We start from the raw sequence: 18,435 nt of genomic DNA, 5'->3' as shown, positions 1-18,435 counted from the left end.
ATGTATGTCTTTATGTGCGATATGGATCCCTCTAGCACTTAGTCTTAAACATTCAGTATATCTAGTAATTGTCCTCTTCATCCCAGATCTCTGTCTGCCACACTACGGATGCTCCAGTAACAGGTCTTAGACACCCAGTCTATCCAGTAGTTCATCCTGGACCCTGTAGCCTTCCAGTTACCTCTCATATCCATGTACGCACTCAAATGCACACATGCTCAAATACGTGCTGTGGATTACTCAGTGAGTAGCTTTGGACACTCGCTCTACCTAGCAGCTGGCCCTTGATCCTTAGTCTCCCAAGTTGCCAGCTCCTGGGGGTGTGAATCCGCAAGGTCTGCTGCTCCACTCCAGTTGTTGCTGCACAGGCCCAGCTGAGCATGTGAACATATGCACAGACATGCACATGCTATGAATCCCTGTGGGAACTGACAGTAAAAACTCGGTCTACCCAGTAGCTGACCCTGGATCATCTTGTCTCGGAGATGCACACACACCTGCTGACAGGTTTCTTAGGATCCCACACTCTCCGTGGTTGCTGGCTTGAATGCTTGGATCTCCTGATCCCTCCATTTGCCAACTCATAGATCTCCTGGCCTCTCCAATATCCAGCCCAGTCTTACGGGTGCTCCATATGCAGCTCGTAAGCCTCTTACCATTCTTGCTGGCTAGTCTGGCTAGTGATTTGCTAGTCACTACATGCTGATACTCATACCCACATAACATTCCCTCATTATGGCCTCTGCATTTAGCAGTGCTCTGGATGCAGGTGTGCCTGTGACTTTTGGTCCCCACTCCAGTTGCTGACCTTTACACTTTTGTGCACACACATGCATACAAAATACAGGGTTCCTCACCCAGGATAACAGCCAGAAGTAGAATTTATGGAGAAGACAGGACAGACTGTCAGGCATGGTGCATGACCAGACAGGTGCACTGACTGTCCCATTTTGTCTCCTTATTCTTGTATTTTTCACACATTTCTTCTTCCCCAGACTAACTTGATCCTTTCTTTTCCCTACCTTTAGTTCCTCCCCTAAGTATGTATAAGCATACAATCCTAAGGTGATCTTCCCATGTATCCCACATCCCTTGTAGCACCCTTAGTTGGTAAGGTGATCATGGCAGAATTTCTGTTGTGTATTCTTCTGGGATTTCACACCTGGGCCATCTGATAACTCTCCAGTGCCAGCTTTGTGAGCAGATAGGTCAGGATGTGTCTTTTCCTTGATAAAGATAGTGGGATCCTGTGTAATTGTTCCTGTGAGCTGTTTTTTGTGTAAAGATGAGCCTTTATCACATCAACTTTTATTTTGAAAGACTGCATATTCCAGTGGAAACCCCTATGGAGTTTCTGAATGAATAGATGGCTAATGATCTATACAGTTTTGAATCTTCTACTTTTGGGAACAAAAAAAAGGTGGATTAAATCTGTTGTGAAACAAGATAATGATATTTGAACTTCTTGGGGATTTGTATGTGAGTGTAGTGTTGCAGTCTTGTTTGCTTTGTATTCCAGTTGATCATTCTGTGTCTTTGTGTTCTTTTAATTAGACATGAAAGGAGACCTGATTTTGCATTTTGAGCCGCAACCTTTGCCAGCCCCTTCTGACAGAGTTCAAGATAATGATCTTGATATCTCTTTGGAGCAAGAATCTGCTTGTCACAGTCAACCAGAGCCTGCTTGTGATATTCAACTAGAATCAGAACATGTAATAGAAGAGGAGGTCCCTAGTGAATCAGAAAGTAAAACTTCTAAACTTCATATTTAAATTAAACTTTTTATAACAGAAGAGATTTAGTTCAATATATCAAATCAATAATAGTATTAGCTAAAATGTCTTAAGTAGTAAAATTTCTTACTGTGTCTGAAATACTTCAGTGGTTTATGATGTTTATCATGGATGATAATACCCTAATGATTATGAATTTAAAAATGAAAATGTGACTTCTTTTTCTAATATGTGTCAATTTGTTAGTATACTAACAGTAATTTTTAATTGTTTTAAGAACTACACTGTTAGTAGCCATAATTATTCTGATATAGTTAGTATAAATTATGGAATGATCCTGGTGTATGAATTTAAATAACTATTTTCCATTTTGTGTTTTGAAATATTTCAGAGTTTAAGCTTGACTTTGTATGAAAGTCTACTTATTGTGTGTCCTTTATGTTCAGGTTTGTGATTGAGTTGCTCCATATTGTGAGTAGGCTGCAAGAGATGCATGTGTGTGTACTGTTTGCTTGTGGCATGTGCAGAGTAATGTGATGTGAACAAGAAGTGTGTTACTGAACTTTGCTGCTTGGCCAAGCGTTTCTGCCATATCCCTTTGTTGGCACAGTCTGGTTTATGGTTTATGGTCTGTGGTGCATTGTGTTGCCAGTGCTACTACAAAGGAGAAGGCAGGAACATGAAGGCAGGTGGGGAGATACTACTGCTTGTTTCTGCAATAGTCTGACTGTGAAACACTGCAACTGGCTTAGCCTTTCTTTTTATAGCTTGCAAAGACAAATTACTGCTTCCCTCTTGCAGGTAAGAGAAAACATTGTTAAGCTTTTAAAAATATACGTGAACTATTTGTCCCACTGTGTAAGCAATAGAAAAAAGTTTGTTTTTTTATGAAAATATTCATGACCTAAAACTCTTAATAGTATATTTTCTTTATAGATCAAGAAGAGGCAAAAACTTGCCAACCTTGGTCAAAACGTGCTTTAAAGAAATTGCTGAAAAAGATTAGAAGCCAAAAAGAAGAGTGGACATCAAAATGTGAGAAAGAGAGTCAGAGTGAATTTGAGACTATTGAATCAGGCACAATTGCTAGCGAAGAGAGACCATTATGTGATTTAGAACTTGACAGTGAGCAGCAGAAAAACACAGTATGTAAAGCCAAAGGTATGTAGTACATACTTAAGGGGGGACTATGACAAAACTGTTTAATGAACTTTCAGTGTTAGTGTTTTGGCATGTTGACTGAAAGTACAGTTTTCTTATCTGTGCCCACAAAGCATTGTGGATTTGTTGAAACCACAAATAGGAGAGGTTTTGGTTTTTGGTCTTATGTCCAACTTGCCAACTTTAAGACCTTGTGGAGAACAAATGTCCAAAATACCTTTCTGTCTTTTAAGTCTCACCCAAATTGTTGTCACACTTGGTGTTGCCCTGCTTTAATAGGTGCTTGCCTCCAGGAATAGGATTCTAAGTGCAAAACGGGGCATTGAAGTTCTATACCTGTTGAACTAAAAAAGCCAGATTCTTTGGAGAGAGTCACAGCTAGAACTGCACAAGATAAGCATGAGCTGATGTGTGTGGGTTTTTTCTGCTTCTAGGCACCATTCTGAAATGGCTTTTTGTAAAATTGGAATTCATAGTAATTAGACAGTCCAATTTGTTTGGCAGCCAAATCATCTTGGAGTTACTTCCCATTTTTATCCTTTGTGCTCTTCTGGTTAGGCTAGTGCAGAGGTTGGTGATCTTGTATGCCATGTGGGATTTCTGAAGTGATCAAGTTGTGGCAAGTTTTTTTTGTCTTTTTGCTCTTGTAGGGTGCTTGTTTTGTAAAACACTCTAGAGAAATTTAGTTCAATCATGTACGTGGATATGCCAGCATAACACCTGGGGGTTGGAGGGTCCAGCATGAGTGAAAACATGCCTTGGGGGAAAGTGTGCTGCTATTTGAAGTGAATAATACAGGATTAAGACTTGCTTTTTGTGCGATAGCCAAATGTTAGATAATTTGCCCTGAGAATGCCAGTTTTAGACCCTCTCTGTTCTAAGAGGTTAATGTGTGGCTTTTGATTCTTGAGGATGATCTTGCTACCTGGGCTCCCAAGTAATCTGTTAGAAGTCATCTTCAGTCCCACTGTAGATGGGCCATTACTGTATATTCAAGAAAGACACGTGATAAAGGGCCATTAAAGACTTAAATAATATAAAAACTTGATTTTCTAACTTATGGAGACAGGCAGAGTAGTGGGATGGAGATATTTTTAAGAGCAGCTTAAGCATTTTGTTTAGAGATATTGGGTAACTGTGAAGCAAAATGTAAAGAAGATCCAAGGCTCTTTCTGACTGCCATTACAGTTAAATAACGTGTATTTTAGACTCTACGTTGGAAAATATAGTTGCAGATGAAAATTCGGTTCTAACCCATCCTCAAGAACAAGCAGCTAAAATCAGAATGGAAGAGGCAGCTAAAATTAGGATGGAAGAGGAGAGACAGAAGTGGGTAAGTGTGTCTGTACCTATTACTATCTCAGCTACAGTGTAAAAAACATGATTTACAGAAGACTTTCAAATGCTTCAGGTTATACAGCAGTGATAGGTGCTTTTAACAGTTAAAATTTTACTGTAACTTTTGCTATACTTTTTAAAAATTATGAAGCTGTAGCTGGAATTTAGAATAGAGTGGAAAACCCCAGTTTCTTAAAATCTAGCAAGTCCTATAGGCAAGATATGTAACCTTGTGCTTAAATGAGAATCCCAATTGTACATTAATACCTTTGCTTTATAAAGGGAGGATATAGTCAACAATACACAACTGAAAACTTTACTAACTCTGTGTAATACTGGAGGAAAGTCTAAGGGATTGTGTTTATACTAGCAGGAAAAACATACAAACCTTGAGTCATTTTTTTAAAAATTAACTAGGAGACAAACGCAGAAAGCTTTTTGTGTCTCTGGAAACGATACATTTATTATATTTAGAAAATAATAACTTCGGGTACTATTTCATTATATGTATCATATTTTCATTTTTGTTGTACCCCTAGAGACCTACCAGCCACTATATGGTAGTTTATCAATTAAAAGTTGAAATTTAGGTCTTAGTGCAGAGTTAAATTGTAGAGTTTTAAGTTCAGAAGTAAAGGAAATGAAAATTTGACAAAATAGTAATATTTTGGAAAAAAAACACAACCGCAAATCCTCTATGAAACTGTGGCTACTTTCTTTAACATTCATTTGCTCCCCCTTTACACCTGATCAGGTGTCTTAGTGTGTCCACATTAACTGTTCTCAGGTCCAGCTTTTTCCCACATTCCTCTTCCTGATGTCCCTGTTCAAACTGGCTCATTAAAGGCTGTTGTCCGTTTCATCTTTGCCAGTGCTTTGAAATTTTTCTTTGCTTCCACTCTAAAAGCATATATACTGTTGCTCTGCGTGGATCTAAGTGAATTGTAGCTGATAGGTACATGGAACGAGAATAAACAATATTCAAAATAAACAAACTACTTCAGAGGTTTATGAGTGCTCTCAAAGCTATTTCAGAAGTCTTGTAAGGCTTGAATTAACACACTTAAATGTGATGAAAAGCTCTGTACAATGCAAAATAGATTTCTGAAGTCAATTTAAGAAAAGGACTTCTTTTGTAGTCTCTGGAAAATCATAATGTTTCTTGAATGGTTAGATCCTGATTTTATCCATTCTGTTAATTTGAGGATTCAGGGACTGTTAAAAATATTGAGCCAGTAAAATAAAATCATTCTTGTAAACTTCGGAACTACTTTTAAAGGCCTCTTGCAATTTGGAAATGCCTTTCACAAGCAATAGGATTTCTGTTGTAATTTGGAATAAAGTTGTGCGTGATGATGTGTATGAGGGGTCTGATTTCTTTGTCATTCTGTTCTAGAGATTCACCCTCGTTTTTCTTTTCAATAGCATGAGAAAATAGAGCAACAGAAACAGGAGCAGCTGGCCTTGCTTAAACAAATCGAAGAAGAGAAAGCACGCCTGGAGGCTGATTTTCTGAAGATCCAAATGCAATCCTGCTTGGAGGAGGCTAGGAAAAAAAAAGAAGAGGAAGAGCAAGGTCAGCTGGTACAAAGCCACAGTCTTCCTTCTACAGATCAGCAAAACCAAGTGGAGCATAAGGTAAAGAGTTGTAGAAAATTGTTTGTAGGTTTTTAATTATTATTATAATAAAAATCAAGAATGCTATTTGCCAATTTTAAATTATATCAACTAAGAGAGTTTTTATTTCTTAGGCTGTAACAGAAATTTGTACATATTGAAGCTTCTTTTTCTAACCTAGAGGCTTGTATTTCACATGGTATCACTGGATCTGAGGGAGTGGCATGAATCTGTGTCAGGGGAGGTTTAGGTTATATAGTATGAAAAATGGTCTTCACCCAGAGGGTGGTTGGGCACTGGAACAGGCTCCCCAGGGAAGTGCTCAAAGCATCAAGTCTGACAGAGTTAAGAAGCGTTTGGACAATGCTCTCAGGCGCATGGTGTGACTCTTGGGGCTATCTATCCTGTGCAGAGCCACAAGTTGAACTTTGCTGACCTTGTGGGTCCCTTGCACTCAGGATATTCTATGATTCTGTGACTTTGACTACTGTATTACCTATGCATAGTCCCAGGGGCAGCCTATGTGTTTAAAATACCTATTAGTACAATATAAATAGAGTCACATAATAATTATGCATGTAGTCATAATCTTTTTCAAGAAGGAAAAAAGAAATAGTAATGAAAGAAAAGGACTAAAAAAATCTATCTGTATGTTTTTGTCTATCTAAATCTCAAGCAGATACTTATAGGAGAGGAATTTATGGAGGATGTTGAAGGAAGGTGATTTTTTTAATAGAAAAGCTTGAATCATTTGCACAACCTGTTCTCCTCTGAGAACCTGATTGTCTTGGCAGTGCAGCTCTATTGGATTGTTGCTCCCTGAGTTTGCTGGATACATTTATCTCTGAGCTAAGTTGCTGCGAGCACCATTGGCTTTGATGGTGTATGCTCGACTTGCCAAGAGAGACTGTAGCTGTAAGCCATCTGTTCCAGGAACTCCTTTAGTTTCATTGCCTCAGGCTGAAATCTCACTGATTTCAAGTGGTGATACAGAGTGGCTTCTGTAAACTTAGGAGAAAGAACATACAGCTTAAGGTTGTTCCTGTAATAGACTTCTGTGAGTTAGTTGTGTATGTGCAAAATTAAATTAAAATTATAATTACTTTATTTTGATTAGACTGGAAATACTACTGTATCAGAAATTAGGAGTCCTAGAGAAGACAGCCGTTTACAGATGGTTCGTGACTTTCAACAACGTCTCCTACAGCAAAATAGGTAAATAAATGCCATTATGAAATGTAAGCCTGTTTCAAAGTAATTTGAATTTCTTTAATTATTGAAATTGATGTTTCTTTTTACATCACTCTGAAAAGATTCATGTTGTCTTTCTATTGAGGCTGCACAAACAGACTATTGAAGCAGCTAGAAAGCAGCTACAGGAGTATCAGAATACACTGAAGCACAGATACTTGTCTCCTTCTGCAACACCTTCAAGCTCAATGGAAACAAAATCAATTAATTTAAAGCCTGTCTCAGAACCACTCCTACAGAGGCAAAGAGTGCCGCCAACACAGTACCAGGCATTGGAACAAGTTAATGCCCAAGAATATGCGCGGTCATTACCAGCACTTTCAGGAACATTGCATGTGTTGGAAAAACCATCTTCACGGAAACAAGAAGAGCAAACACATAATATTTGTCCTGGCAAACCTGTGCAGTTTCCAGAAGCATCAAAATTGAAGCACAGAGAGTTTCACTTGCCGTGTTACTGTCCTTCACAGGAACAAGTGGGAATGTTCAAAACCTCCAGTAATCACATCACAGAACCATCTCAGTTCCAGTTGCCTCCAGGGTCAGTCACAAAAGATGTCAGTGCAATCAGAACACAACTAGAAGCACACCGACAACAACACGTTAGATTTTTGTTGCCTGCAGAAGGTTCCTTGGAGTCTCCAGAAACAGTACACTTAAAAGAGTCTTCTCAGAAGATACCTTATCATCAAACAGAGATAGAAGCTGGAGAAGAGCCTCCACTTAAGATACCCCTCATACCAGCAACAAAGGGGTCTTGTATAGTTCAGACAGCCTCAGTTGATTCTTTGGCCTATCAGCAGGGATCTGTAGAGAGCACCAGCAAAACAAGCCCTGAAAAACCCTTCAGTCTTTCTCAGCCCATGACTTTAGCGCATGAAGAATCTAAAGCCCAGAGTGTTGAGGAATTCTTGATATCAAAATCGGGAGATGCATCTTTGTTAAATTACTCTAGTATACTGAATTTAAGGGACAGAGTGTTGGCCTCATCAGAAAGCATCCAAGCTCAGCAAAAGTATTTGAAAGACTTGCAAGAGAAGCTAGATGCACAAAGAGAAGCTCTTCTTTCCAGACAGAAAATGCAAGAACAAGTACTTTTACAGAAGCAAGATAAATTGAAGGAACAGATGCAGAGACAGCAAGAGGCTTTGAAAGAATTTTTGAACAAGCAGGTAAACTTTATAAATGCTTTGCATGGGGAATCATCCAGTAGGTGATCAAGCTTAGGCGTGAATGCTAGCAATTAGCAAAGTATCCCATGGAGTCTTGATAGTTTTAGGTGATTTACCATAATCAAAATTTTAATTAGGACTTGTGATTTGTAATCAGTAGTTCTTCTCTGTAAGCCCCAAGAGCACAGTTTTGTTCAGTCTGACAAATACTATGAATGCCTGTGCTTGGTCTCTGAACATAACGCCTGTTGAAATTGTTAGATTGTCCGAAATATCTGCAGGTACAGTCTTCATCTCTATAAATGCAGCTCTGTGTGAAAAGCAGCTCTTGTATTAAAAATACTTAAGCAATACCTGAAAGGATATCATAAGCATCTTGAATAAATTATTTTTAAAGCTTGTCTTTGTGTGTACTCGCTAGGAAATTGGTTTGGCAGCTGCAGTCTTGACTTTGCTTTTTCTCAGTAACTGAAGAAAAATCGAAGTTTATTTTTGAGCTTCTAGAAAGCCTCCTTTTGCCTCCCCCTGTGTTGTTTTTTTTTAAGCAGAAGGTATTTTAGGAAAATAATTGTTCCCTGTACTTCCTGTCTTTTGATTTTTCAGTCTCCTAGCAGCTAAAATTCATGAATTTAGGAGCTGAAAAACTAAAAGCAGACTTTTCAGAAATTGTTCCTATTAAAAATGCTGAGTATTCTGATCTAACCTAACAAAGGTCTTGAAAATGTAAATAATTGTGCTTTAGCACATTAGGTTTGTAGAGCTAAGTAAAATACCTATACATTCAAATGTTTCTGTGAGCTAAGCAAATCTGTCTGGTATCTTGCATACTTGAACTACTTTCTCAACATGTTCAATTTTATTCTGCATGGAATACACACACAAGAAAGTTCTTGTTTGATAAATGAATATAAATATAATCTTACATACATTTGCCTCCTGCCCTTCTAAGGTGAGACATATATGCTCAAATGAAGAAATCACAGAGGCACAAAAACCTGACTGGATTAATAGAACTGACTTTTTCAAAGTCTCAGAAAACTACCAGCAAGAAAACTGCAGCAGGAGTAAATTTCATGGAAGTGAAATGATTTCGCAGTGCATTGGTCCAGTTGAGCAAACCGGTAAGGCTGTATGTTATATCCTGTTACAATTTTTATTGCTTTACAGCTCAGATGGAGTTTTCTTCAATTTGCCCAAGTTAATTTTATATCTATCTATCCTATCTATCTATCTATCTAATTGCAACATACAAAACTTTGTTTTACAGAAAAATCTGAGAAAATTCTCTGTAGAGAACAGAAATGGAGATCTTCCAAACCACCTGTGACAAGAGTCAAGTTAGGGCTTGGTTTGGAACAACATGAACTTAGTATTATACCAGAGATAGACACACCAAAGAGTTGCAACCTTTCTTTTGCAGGTAATATATAAAATATGTAATAATCTACAAGAAGTAGATTGGAGGAATTTAATCTTTCCTGAAGAATCTGTGAGATGATTGATTATGAAATAATAGCTGAAGTTGGTGGATAATGTTTAAAGGTTTGGCTTTTGAGCATACCAGGAAAGTGACTGTGAAGTTTTTCAAATAAGGAGTTTAGTATCAAGTTTCTACAGAAATTTTTAGACCATCTTTTTTGTTTTTTGGGTTTTTTTTTTTGTTTTGGTTTGGTTTTTTTTGTTTTGTTGTTGTTGTTGTTATTGTTGTTTTGGGGTTTTTTTTGGTTAGTCGGTTGGTTGTTTTTGGGGGTTTTTTGTGTGTGCGTGTGTTTGGGGTTTTTTTTATTACAAAACACTATAAAAAATTTGGAGAGCAACTACACAAGCAATTATCATTTTATAAATATATTTGTTACAGTCTGTATGCAGTCTTTGTAATTCTTCATAAGGAACATTAATTAACAAACTGATGTTTTCTAAATGTAAACATTTATTTCTTGTTGGACCAATTTGGTATCTTGATTAGACAGCAAGTTTTGTTGGTGAAGGTTTTGATTGAAGAATATATTTATTTTCTTAAAAGCTCTTGGTTTAGTAACTTACACTTAGCAGTATAATCCCATTATCACAATCCACAGGTGGTAAATTCCTATATTATCCAACCATTAGTTATGATAGGTAGTAAAAAGATGGGATTTTTATTGGATTGGGTGGCCAGAAAAGGGCTGTTGTGTGGTCCGGGCTGGGGAGAAAAGAAATCTTTAAACCAGAGCAGAGAAGTTCTAATACCTCTAGATTTGGAGAAATTACTGAAAGTTTTGGTGGATTTGCTGTGTGGAAAAATTTGTTTGAATTTTTTTGGAAGAAATAATTTGGAAGAGCTAGAAATTATTTTTTGATAAGTGTATGACCTGTATAATCTTTCAGCCTGTATAATTCTTAGACTGTGATGCAAAAGTGTTTACTGACCTGCTGGGGCTAATTTAGTTAAAATGGAGACCGTACAAATTCAGCTGGTTGTTTCTGTAGCGTAGAATGTGCATCTTAATGTTCCTCATTAAGTGCAAAACACTTCCTTTCTATACCTAAACTGATTACAAATATTTTAAATCCAGATAAAGCAGATTATGCTGGTGGAGAACCTTCCCCTGTTTCAACCATTGGGGAATTTGCTTATGTGAAGTGCTACAGTCCCACTTTTTGCGAGGGCAGGTTACCCTTGAGCATAACAAACTATGAGGAACAAACCTCTAATGGAAGTCCAAGGCAAACTAAACCATCAGGGAGATTATTACAAGAGTTGCTGATGATGGCAGCTGAAACTTCATATGATTCAGGTGAGGAAATCCTCTTCCTTCAAGGGATTACATGAATTCCTTTCAGCAGTGCTGATTTTATTGCTGTTTATTTGTAGAATATGACCTGACTTGAAGGACATGCAGTGCTATTTAAATGCTGTTGAATTTTAAGTGTAAAAAAGGATGTTTCAATAAGCACGTCTCAGAGTGAATGAGTTTTTTATCTTTTTTTACTATTTACTTTTTACCATTCTAGTAACAAGTCTACACTGCAGTACTGTTCATTGCTAGTCAACAGTTTCTTATCCAAGGCATGTGCTTTTTATCTTCAACTTGTAGAATTGTCTGTAAAGGTTAGCAGGTGGGAGCAGACCACACAGACCACTGGTGTTTCTGATTCAGTACCCAGTGATTCCCTGTATTGACAAAAAGGAAATTAAAGCTTAAAAAGAACTCTGGAGTGCTAACGTGATGATGTAGATGTCCACTGAAAGATTAGTGCATATAAGAAATTACTTAAAAATACAGTTGAGACAAAAAATAGAAGACTGAGGTCGTCATCAAGCTCAAAAAACAACTTTGAAAGAATAATCTATTAGGTGTGACAGACATGAAAATTGAGAATTGTAGAATATCTCAAGTTGAGAGGGACCCATAAGGATCATCGAGTCCAATTCCCTGCTCCTCACAGGATTACCTAAAACTAAACCATGTGATTAAGAGTATTGTCCCACTGCTCCTTGAACTCTGTTGGGCTTAGTGCTGGGATCAGTTCCCTGGGGAACCTGTGCTAGTGACTGGCTACCCTCTGAATGAAAAACCTTTTCCTAATGTCCAGTCTGAATGCCCTGATGCAGCTTCATTCCATTTCCTCGTGTCCTATCGCCCTGCTTAGTGAGAGGTAATTATTTTATATATGCAATTCTTGTTTTATTAGGAAGTTCTGTCTACCAACTTACAATGCATTAGTGTTGACTGTCAGCTTGTGAAAGTAGCACAGTGCTGGAGTTGAGCCAGACACTTGGAATTTTCAAGGGTCTGATCTGCCTGAATTCCAGACAAATTAATTCTGCCTTGGCTTTTCTAGTAGTCACTATACACTTTTTACATGTTCCACTGAGTATGTCAAAAGGAAAAATACTGCAATAATGTAAGGATTACTTCAACTCTGTTCTTGTCCATTTGTTCATTAAGAGCTCTTATTGGACATCACACCTTTGAGGATAGGCTGTGTCCAGCTGTGACAAAGTCTGATTCCATGAAATAAAACAGTTTGTTCAGTTATCAAGAAAACTTTTGTTAAAGTGGTTTGGGAATGTTCAAAATAATTTTGTTACGGGGATGTTTAAACCTACTAAACATGTTATGGGTAACTTGATTGGCTTTATAAAGGGACAAAGATGGCTAGTCTTAGGGAAACAAAGAAAACAGGCTACTAAGTTTGTCAAGAGATTGGACTAACAAGTAGATGTCAAGGTTTTTATTTCCTACTGTTTTTTCCCTGTCTATACAAATCTAGTTTGTCTCTCCAGTCTTTTAACTCAAAGGCTCCAGTACTTTCGATTGCAATGCTTCTTCAAATGCAACTTGCTTCTCTTCAAGTTTACTGCATATTGAAATGCAGTTTGTTTAATTGAAAAATACTATACCTGACTTGCTGGGAACTGTTAGACAAAATTTGTAAAACCCTGACTAAAGGAATTTGAAACTGAGTACAAGGTGACAGTGTTGCATGGTCCAGGACAGTTTTCAGTATCCATTTAAAATGAATTAATACATTACTAGAGCTGCAGAGGAGTTTTCAGAAACTTGGCAGCATTTATATGCACAGCGTTACAAGCAGTACAGCTGTGTAGTACATATCTGGTTTTGCTAGAAATTTCACCACTGCCTCTAATCTTTAGCTGTTCATTTAGTTTGTGTTGAGACATCATTTCCAATTCCATCGAAGCTCATTTTCTTTCAGCTGCTTTTTTTGTTTCTCAGAATAGTCCTTTTGAAGTATATCTATATTTAAACTTAAATTATTACTGAAGAATTTTGTCCTTTAACAATATTTGAAGAAAAGGCTTGTATTTTTCTGAGTAAGTTGTAGAAGCATTGCTAGAGCCGCTGTTTTTGAATTAATATAAAATATCTTGGTGTAGTGTCTTTTTACATTGAGAGTATTATATGACCAGTGCAATAGTTTATGTAAGAGGATTAGGAAACTTTATTTGAACGTCTGTATTTAAAGAGAAAAACCCCAAAGCTTTCTGTGATTTTGTGTAAGAGGATTGTTCTCTTGAGCAGTTCAACAACCAAACTGCCAGTAATATCTTTATAATTGTAGGCTGTGAGGCTCCCTGTGATACTTTCAATAACTGTTGTGGTATTTCAGCAAGAAAATCTACAGTCCCTTGTGCTTTAAATATAAAGTTTCTGAAGGAAGAATTTAAGGTGCATTTTAGGTTGTTGTTTATGATAGTAACTTTGATTATTTTTTATTTGTTTTTTTGAACATTTTTTTGCTACTTGATTCTAACCAGGACGTGTTTGCAGTTTTCCCATGTTTTCAAGGTGTAATTGTGTCTCTAAAAGTGAGAGCAAATGAGTGCTTTGTGTGTGTGATCTTTGACCTTATTCTTTGAAGTTGCATTCTTGGTGGTTTCTACCTTTGACCACATAATGTAAGGCTCTACAACTTAGAAGTTGCACTGCTTTCATGGTTACAGAACCAATAGATGTGCACAAATCCTATCACTGCTCACATGTTTTTTCAAAACAAACACTGAAAATAAAAAGGTAAACTTGGTAAATCTTTTTGGATGCTTTATCAGCACAGGTGACTTTTCTTTGATATGAGATTGTCCTTGAGTAACAGGCATTTTTTAAAGAAACTTTTATAATTAGCTCTATTTCTGTCTTCCAGGAAGAAAGATAACTTCAACCCTCCAAAATTTAGATGCAGATATGTTTGAATTGTAAAATGTCTTAAGGACTTTACTGTGAGGATGGTGAGACATTAGAACAGGTTTTCCGGAAGAGTTGTGGATGCCCCATCCCTGGAAGTGTTCAAGACCAGGTTGGATGGGGCTTTGAGCAGCCTGGTCTGGTGGGAGGTGTCCCTGCTCATGGCAGGGGGATTTGAAACTAGATGCTCTTCAAGGTCCCTTCCAGCCCCTTAGCATTCTGTGATTCTGTACTTCTGTGGTTAGGGAAGGATGAATCCCTGTGCTCAGTACTGAGTGGTTACAAGTGCTCCACAAAATAATCAGCTGGTTGCAGCCAGAGAGGGCAGGTAACTGCTAAAGTGATGTTGTCCTAAGTGACACCAGTGAGACTAAGATCCAAACTGCTCTCTTGTACTATGCCCCTAATGCATGATAAAATGAGTTTTGGGAACTTTGGACATTTGATATTCTTTCCAATCCAGTTTGGTTAGAACTGGCTGATAGAATCCAAATTGTAATTGGGAATTACAGAGTAACCCAGCAGATGAAATGGACAGTTTGATGGCATAAGCCTAATTTCCTTAGTAAGTGAGCCTGAAACTAGTGACTAGATTTGATACATACATCTCTTTCACAGTTCTCCTTCATTACATATCAATATGTTGGTCTCTCATTATTCATCCTTAATGGTTCCTGTGAGTGGTGTTCCAGATGTGATTATCTTCATGTCTCTGTCGCTAACAGCCCTCTTAGAGTTGGGAGAAAACACTTCAGTTTCATTTCAGTTTCACACTTAGCACTTCTTTCTTGAAAATTCTTTCTGGAAATAAGAGTACATATTTTAGAGTTGTTTGTGACAATTCATCTACAGTCATAGAGTTATCAGACTTTAAAGGTGCTTGTCAGCACTGAATGCAGAAATTGCATTTTTTGGGTGCTGCTGTGGTGCTTTTTTTGCACAGATACTCATATTATTTATTTTTATGTGTAAGAGTATTATGGCAAAGGTGATTCAGTTCCGTTGTTAATAGTCATGCTGTACTTCAGTAATTCAGTATTTCTGATTTCACTGATCTACTTGGAATGTCTGCTTTTCTTTGTAATCACTGAAATAGTATATTGTAAAAGATTCCCCCCACCTTAATGAAATGATTGCAGTAACAGTAGCAAAGCCACGTTTCATTCTGCAAAGCCAGAGCATAAATTTTGAGCTCTTCTTGCCTGCTCTTCAGAGAGCAGTCCAAGTAGTTAGAAATTTTAGGAAGGCTCGTCAAGGAGAACTACAGATTTCTGCTCAAATTGGTGGTACAGTGGAGCAAAAAATGTGTTGTAGGTGAGAAGAAAGTGGTTAATGATGGCCCAAAGGGTGAGACAAGCAGCAGTGGAGTGTTACTGCCCTCTGGTGTGCCACAAAACATTGCTCACTATGAACTCAAAAGCTCTTCTTGTTCCTTGTTGCTTTTGTTACGTTTGTGTTCAGCCCAGTCCCAGGATTCTCAAGTGTCTCAAGATTCACCAGTGCTTGCTGCTGAAGTTGGAGAGGGAGTTAAAACATATTCTGGACCATCATTCACACTTGATAATACGGTTGGTCATATCAATGTAATCATATAACATAACCCACTCTTTATTTTGTGTTGTAATCTTTCTTTCTCATATTGGGGGGGGATAAGATTAGGTGCAGTGTTCTAGGTGCAGCAGCATAACAAACACCAAGTAAAGAAGGGTAACTACTGGGATGGATCTGCTGGCTCTGTTCCTGCTCATACAGCACAAGATGCTGTCTGTTGCCCCTCTGCTGTCGGCGCACCGTGGGCTTACGCTCAGCTTGCTGTCTGATGAGGCTCCTGGGCCCTTTTTCACAAGGCTGCTCCTTAGATAGACCCCAGCTGGGACTGGTGCATGAGCTTCTTCCTTCCAGGTGCTGGACTTTGCATTTGCCCTTGCTGAGTTTCACACTATTCCTGTAGGTCCAACCTCACAAGGTGGTTCTAGATGCCAACCCTGCTGTTCAGTGTATGACTTGGTCCTCCCACCTTAGCGTATCTGGAGACCTGATTAAAGTATCGTGTCATCTCCTCTGGGTCACTGCCAAGGGTGTTACAGGGGACAGGTCCTAGGACAGAGCCTTATGTACTCCACTTGTTCCCCACCTCCACGTAGAGTGTAACCCTTTAATCGCTGACCTCCGAGCCTGATTATCCATCCAGTTGTTATTGTCTATCCATTCAGGTTGCCACATCCAAACTGGGAACAAAGAATATTGTGAGTGTTAAAAGCCTTGCCAAAATCAACACCAATCTCCTTCTATTTCCTCACCCAAAGATCCTGTCATTTTGTCAGGAAATAAAAGCAGTATTTAAAAAATGTTATGTGTTACATGTGTATATAGAAGTACGTTAAAATGTAGATGTTTTAAATGTAATATATTTTGTATAAGGTAGTATATAATGAAAAATGGAGGAAAAGGGTTTCTTAGATTTTTTTATTTTTTTAGTGCACATTTGAAGTCAGAATTTCAGAAAACTTTATATCTAATTCTTCAAAATTTTTAAATGCAAAAACTCTCGTTCTCTGCTTTGTGAGTTTGTAGAGCTTACCTTAAAATTAAGGAAGATGATGTTTTAGGGTATTTTGTATATTTTTGGTGTAATTTCATAGAATTAAATTTTAAGTCAGTAACTTGTATGCAAAAGACTCAGTGTTGCAGGTACCTGTAAAATTCCTGAGTTTTTGATGTTTTGCTTATATGTTCCTCTGAGATCTACAATTCTACTAAAGTGGGTCTGTGATGAGAAATAGCCAAATCTGATCACCCGAAGATAAAACAATCTTCCAGGTGTCATGATTTGTATGCCGTCCTGAGAGGCTTTTTAACTGTGTGTGTGTGGGTGTGGGTGGGTGTGTGTTGAGGGGAGGGGGCTGTTGGGAGTGATGTGTCTGGGACATGGGGTGTGAATGTGTTGTACTGAGCAAGGATGAATCTTTATTTGCCTGACTGTGCAAAACATGAAGGCTTCTACACTTGAACTGAGCTCAGAATAAAATGTGTGGGTTTAAAGCTTTAATTCCGGACATTTGAGTACTTCATAATAGGTGTGTTATGTCATCCTAGGAAGTACTAGTTTCAGAGGCTTTCATGCAAGGAATACCCTGTGATTTAACTTCAACAATTTCCACTGGGAGCTTTTCAACTAGTGAAACGTTGGATGCAAGCCCTGTTGGCCCTGGTAAGTGTTTGGGGTTTGTTGTTGTTCTTGTAAAAGGAAAATTGTGTTTTCTATTTGTTTTATGGCAGAATGGGTCTAACTCACTGCAAGTTCTTCTGAAATAGGCTAGTGTCAAACTTCATTTAAGGTTTATTAATGCATCCTACAGAGTTGAGCATAACCAGAATGTTTTGTTAAGTGCTTATGATTTTTTACTTTTATTATAATTTAATATGATAATACATCTGCTTTAGCAAAGGATATTTTGAGTTTTATTAAGCAACTGTAATGCTAACAGTTTTCTAGTGGCAATTTTTATTTTAAAATGATCTTCAAATGATACACTGATAGAAGTTTACTAATCAATACATATCATGGATTCTTACAGAGCTATGACTTCTGTCTTGCTGTTAAGAGAATTGTTCCAGTATCTGCTTGTCACTATAGTAATTCTTAATCACTTATTTGTGAAAATGTCATTTGAATGCCATATTGACCTTTAATAGTTTTCTGAAAAATACATGATCTTATCCCTTTTTTTTTTTTTTTGCAGTCTGCCTCTTGATCTTGTTAGCTTGTTGTAAGATCAAAAATAATTCCTTTATAATAAATATATAGTTGCTCCTGACATTATTACTTGTGGACATGGAAGTGAGCTTGAAAGTGATTAGATAGTGACCTGTAGATTTATTTACTTTAAGGCTTAATATTGTGTAAGTCTGACATCTGATTTCTTACGCAACCTGTGTGTATATGAGTTATTCTATGTTTATAAATCAGATTTGAAGACTACAGTTTTTACAGCCTGAGATTTCAGTGTCTTATTTTAACCCTAATGATATTACATAAACTTCATAAGTCACTTGACAAATCTGTGTTTCATTGATGTAAGAAAGCAAATTCTAAGATCATTTTCTTGTAGCTTTTCTTGTCTATTGTTTCTTAGTTGTGGAAGAAAAATACCAGAAGTTTTGGGTATTTGGCTGCGTGAATAAATTTTTCAAGTCTGGCTGTGTCTTCACCGTACACTCAGTGGTGCTTAGTGATGACCTTTTCTAATAGCTTTGTGCAACAAAGAAGGGTTGATGCGGTAACTAGGAACATGATTTTGGTTACCTTGATCCCTCAGATTTCTTGTGTTGGTATTAAGCAATTTCTCTTTAATCATGAATAAAACTCTTGCATGGTGTCATAAAGATATTCAAGATCACATTGAAGGATTGACATGTTTATATGCAGTAGCAGGTTATTTTATGCTAGCTAGCATAAAATAACAGTATTAA

General features: G+C 37.5%; 1 protein-coding gene and 1 non-coding gene across 7 annotated transcripts in view; both read left to right on the top strand.

Moving 5' to 3' along the window:
• CEP295 (centrosomal protein 295) overlaps window positions 1–18,435 on the top strand; it is a 43,232-nt gene that overhangs the window by 14,045 nt on the left and 10,752 nt on the right. For 5 of the 6 annotated variants that reach the window (XM_027735593.2, XM_027735594.2, XM_027735598.2 and 2 more), the window contains 11 exons: window positions 1,555–1,746; window positions 2,670–2,894; window positions 4,103–4,227; window positions 5,658–5,870; window positions 6,967–7,064; window positions 7,186–8,272; window positions 9,222–9,393; window positions 9,540–9,692; window positions 10,828–11,049; window positions 15,424–15,530; window positions 17,059–17,173. In XM_027735593.2, coding sequence (XP_027591394.2) covers window positions 1,555–1,746; window positions 2,670–2,894; window positions 4,103–4,227; window positions 5,658–5,870; window positions 6,967–7,064; window positions 7,186–8,272; window positions 9,222–9,393; window positions 9,540–9,692; window positions 10,828–11,049; window positions 15,424–15,530; window positions 17,059–17,173 — 2,709 coding nt within the window. The remainder of the gene's footprint in view (window positions 1–1,554; window positions 1,747–2,669; window positions 2,895–4,102; window positions 4,228–5,657; window positions 5,871–6,966; window positions 7,065–7,185; window positions 8,273–9,221; window positions 9,394–9,539; window positions 9,693–10,827; window positions 11,050–15,423; window positions 15,531–17,058; window positions 17,174–18,435) is intronic. The other variant, XM_027735597.2, reaches the window with a different exon arrangement.
• Window positions 16,727–16,810, top strand: LOC113995490. The gene has a single exon (XR_003543411.1). It is a non-coding gene; the product is annotated as a small nucleolar RNA U2-19 (small nucleolar RNA).

Source organism: Pipra filicauda, unplaced genomic scaffold, assembly GCF_003945595.2.
Source record: "Pipra filicauda isolate LSUMZ 115617 unplaced genomic scaffold, ASM394559v2 scaffold184_size3518187_pilon, whole genome shotgun sequence".
Taxonomy (NCBI): Eukaryota; Metazoa; Chordata; class Aves; order Passeriformes; family Pipridae; genus Pipra; species Pipra filicauda.
Note: the sequence above shows the minus strand (reverse complement) of the source record. Positions and strands in the feature narration are given on the sequence as shown.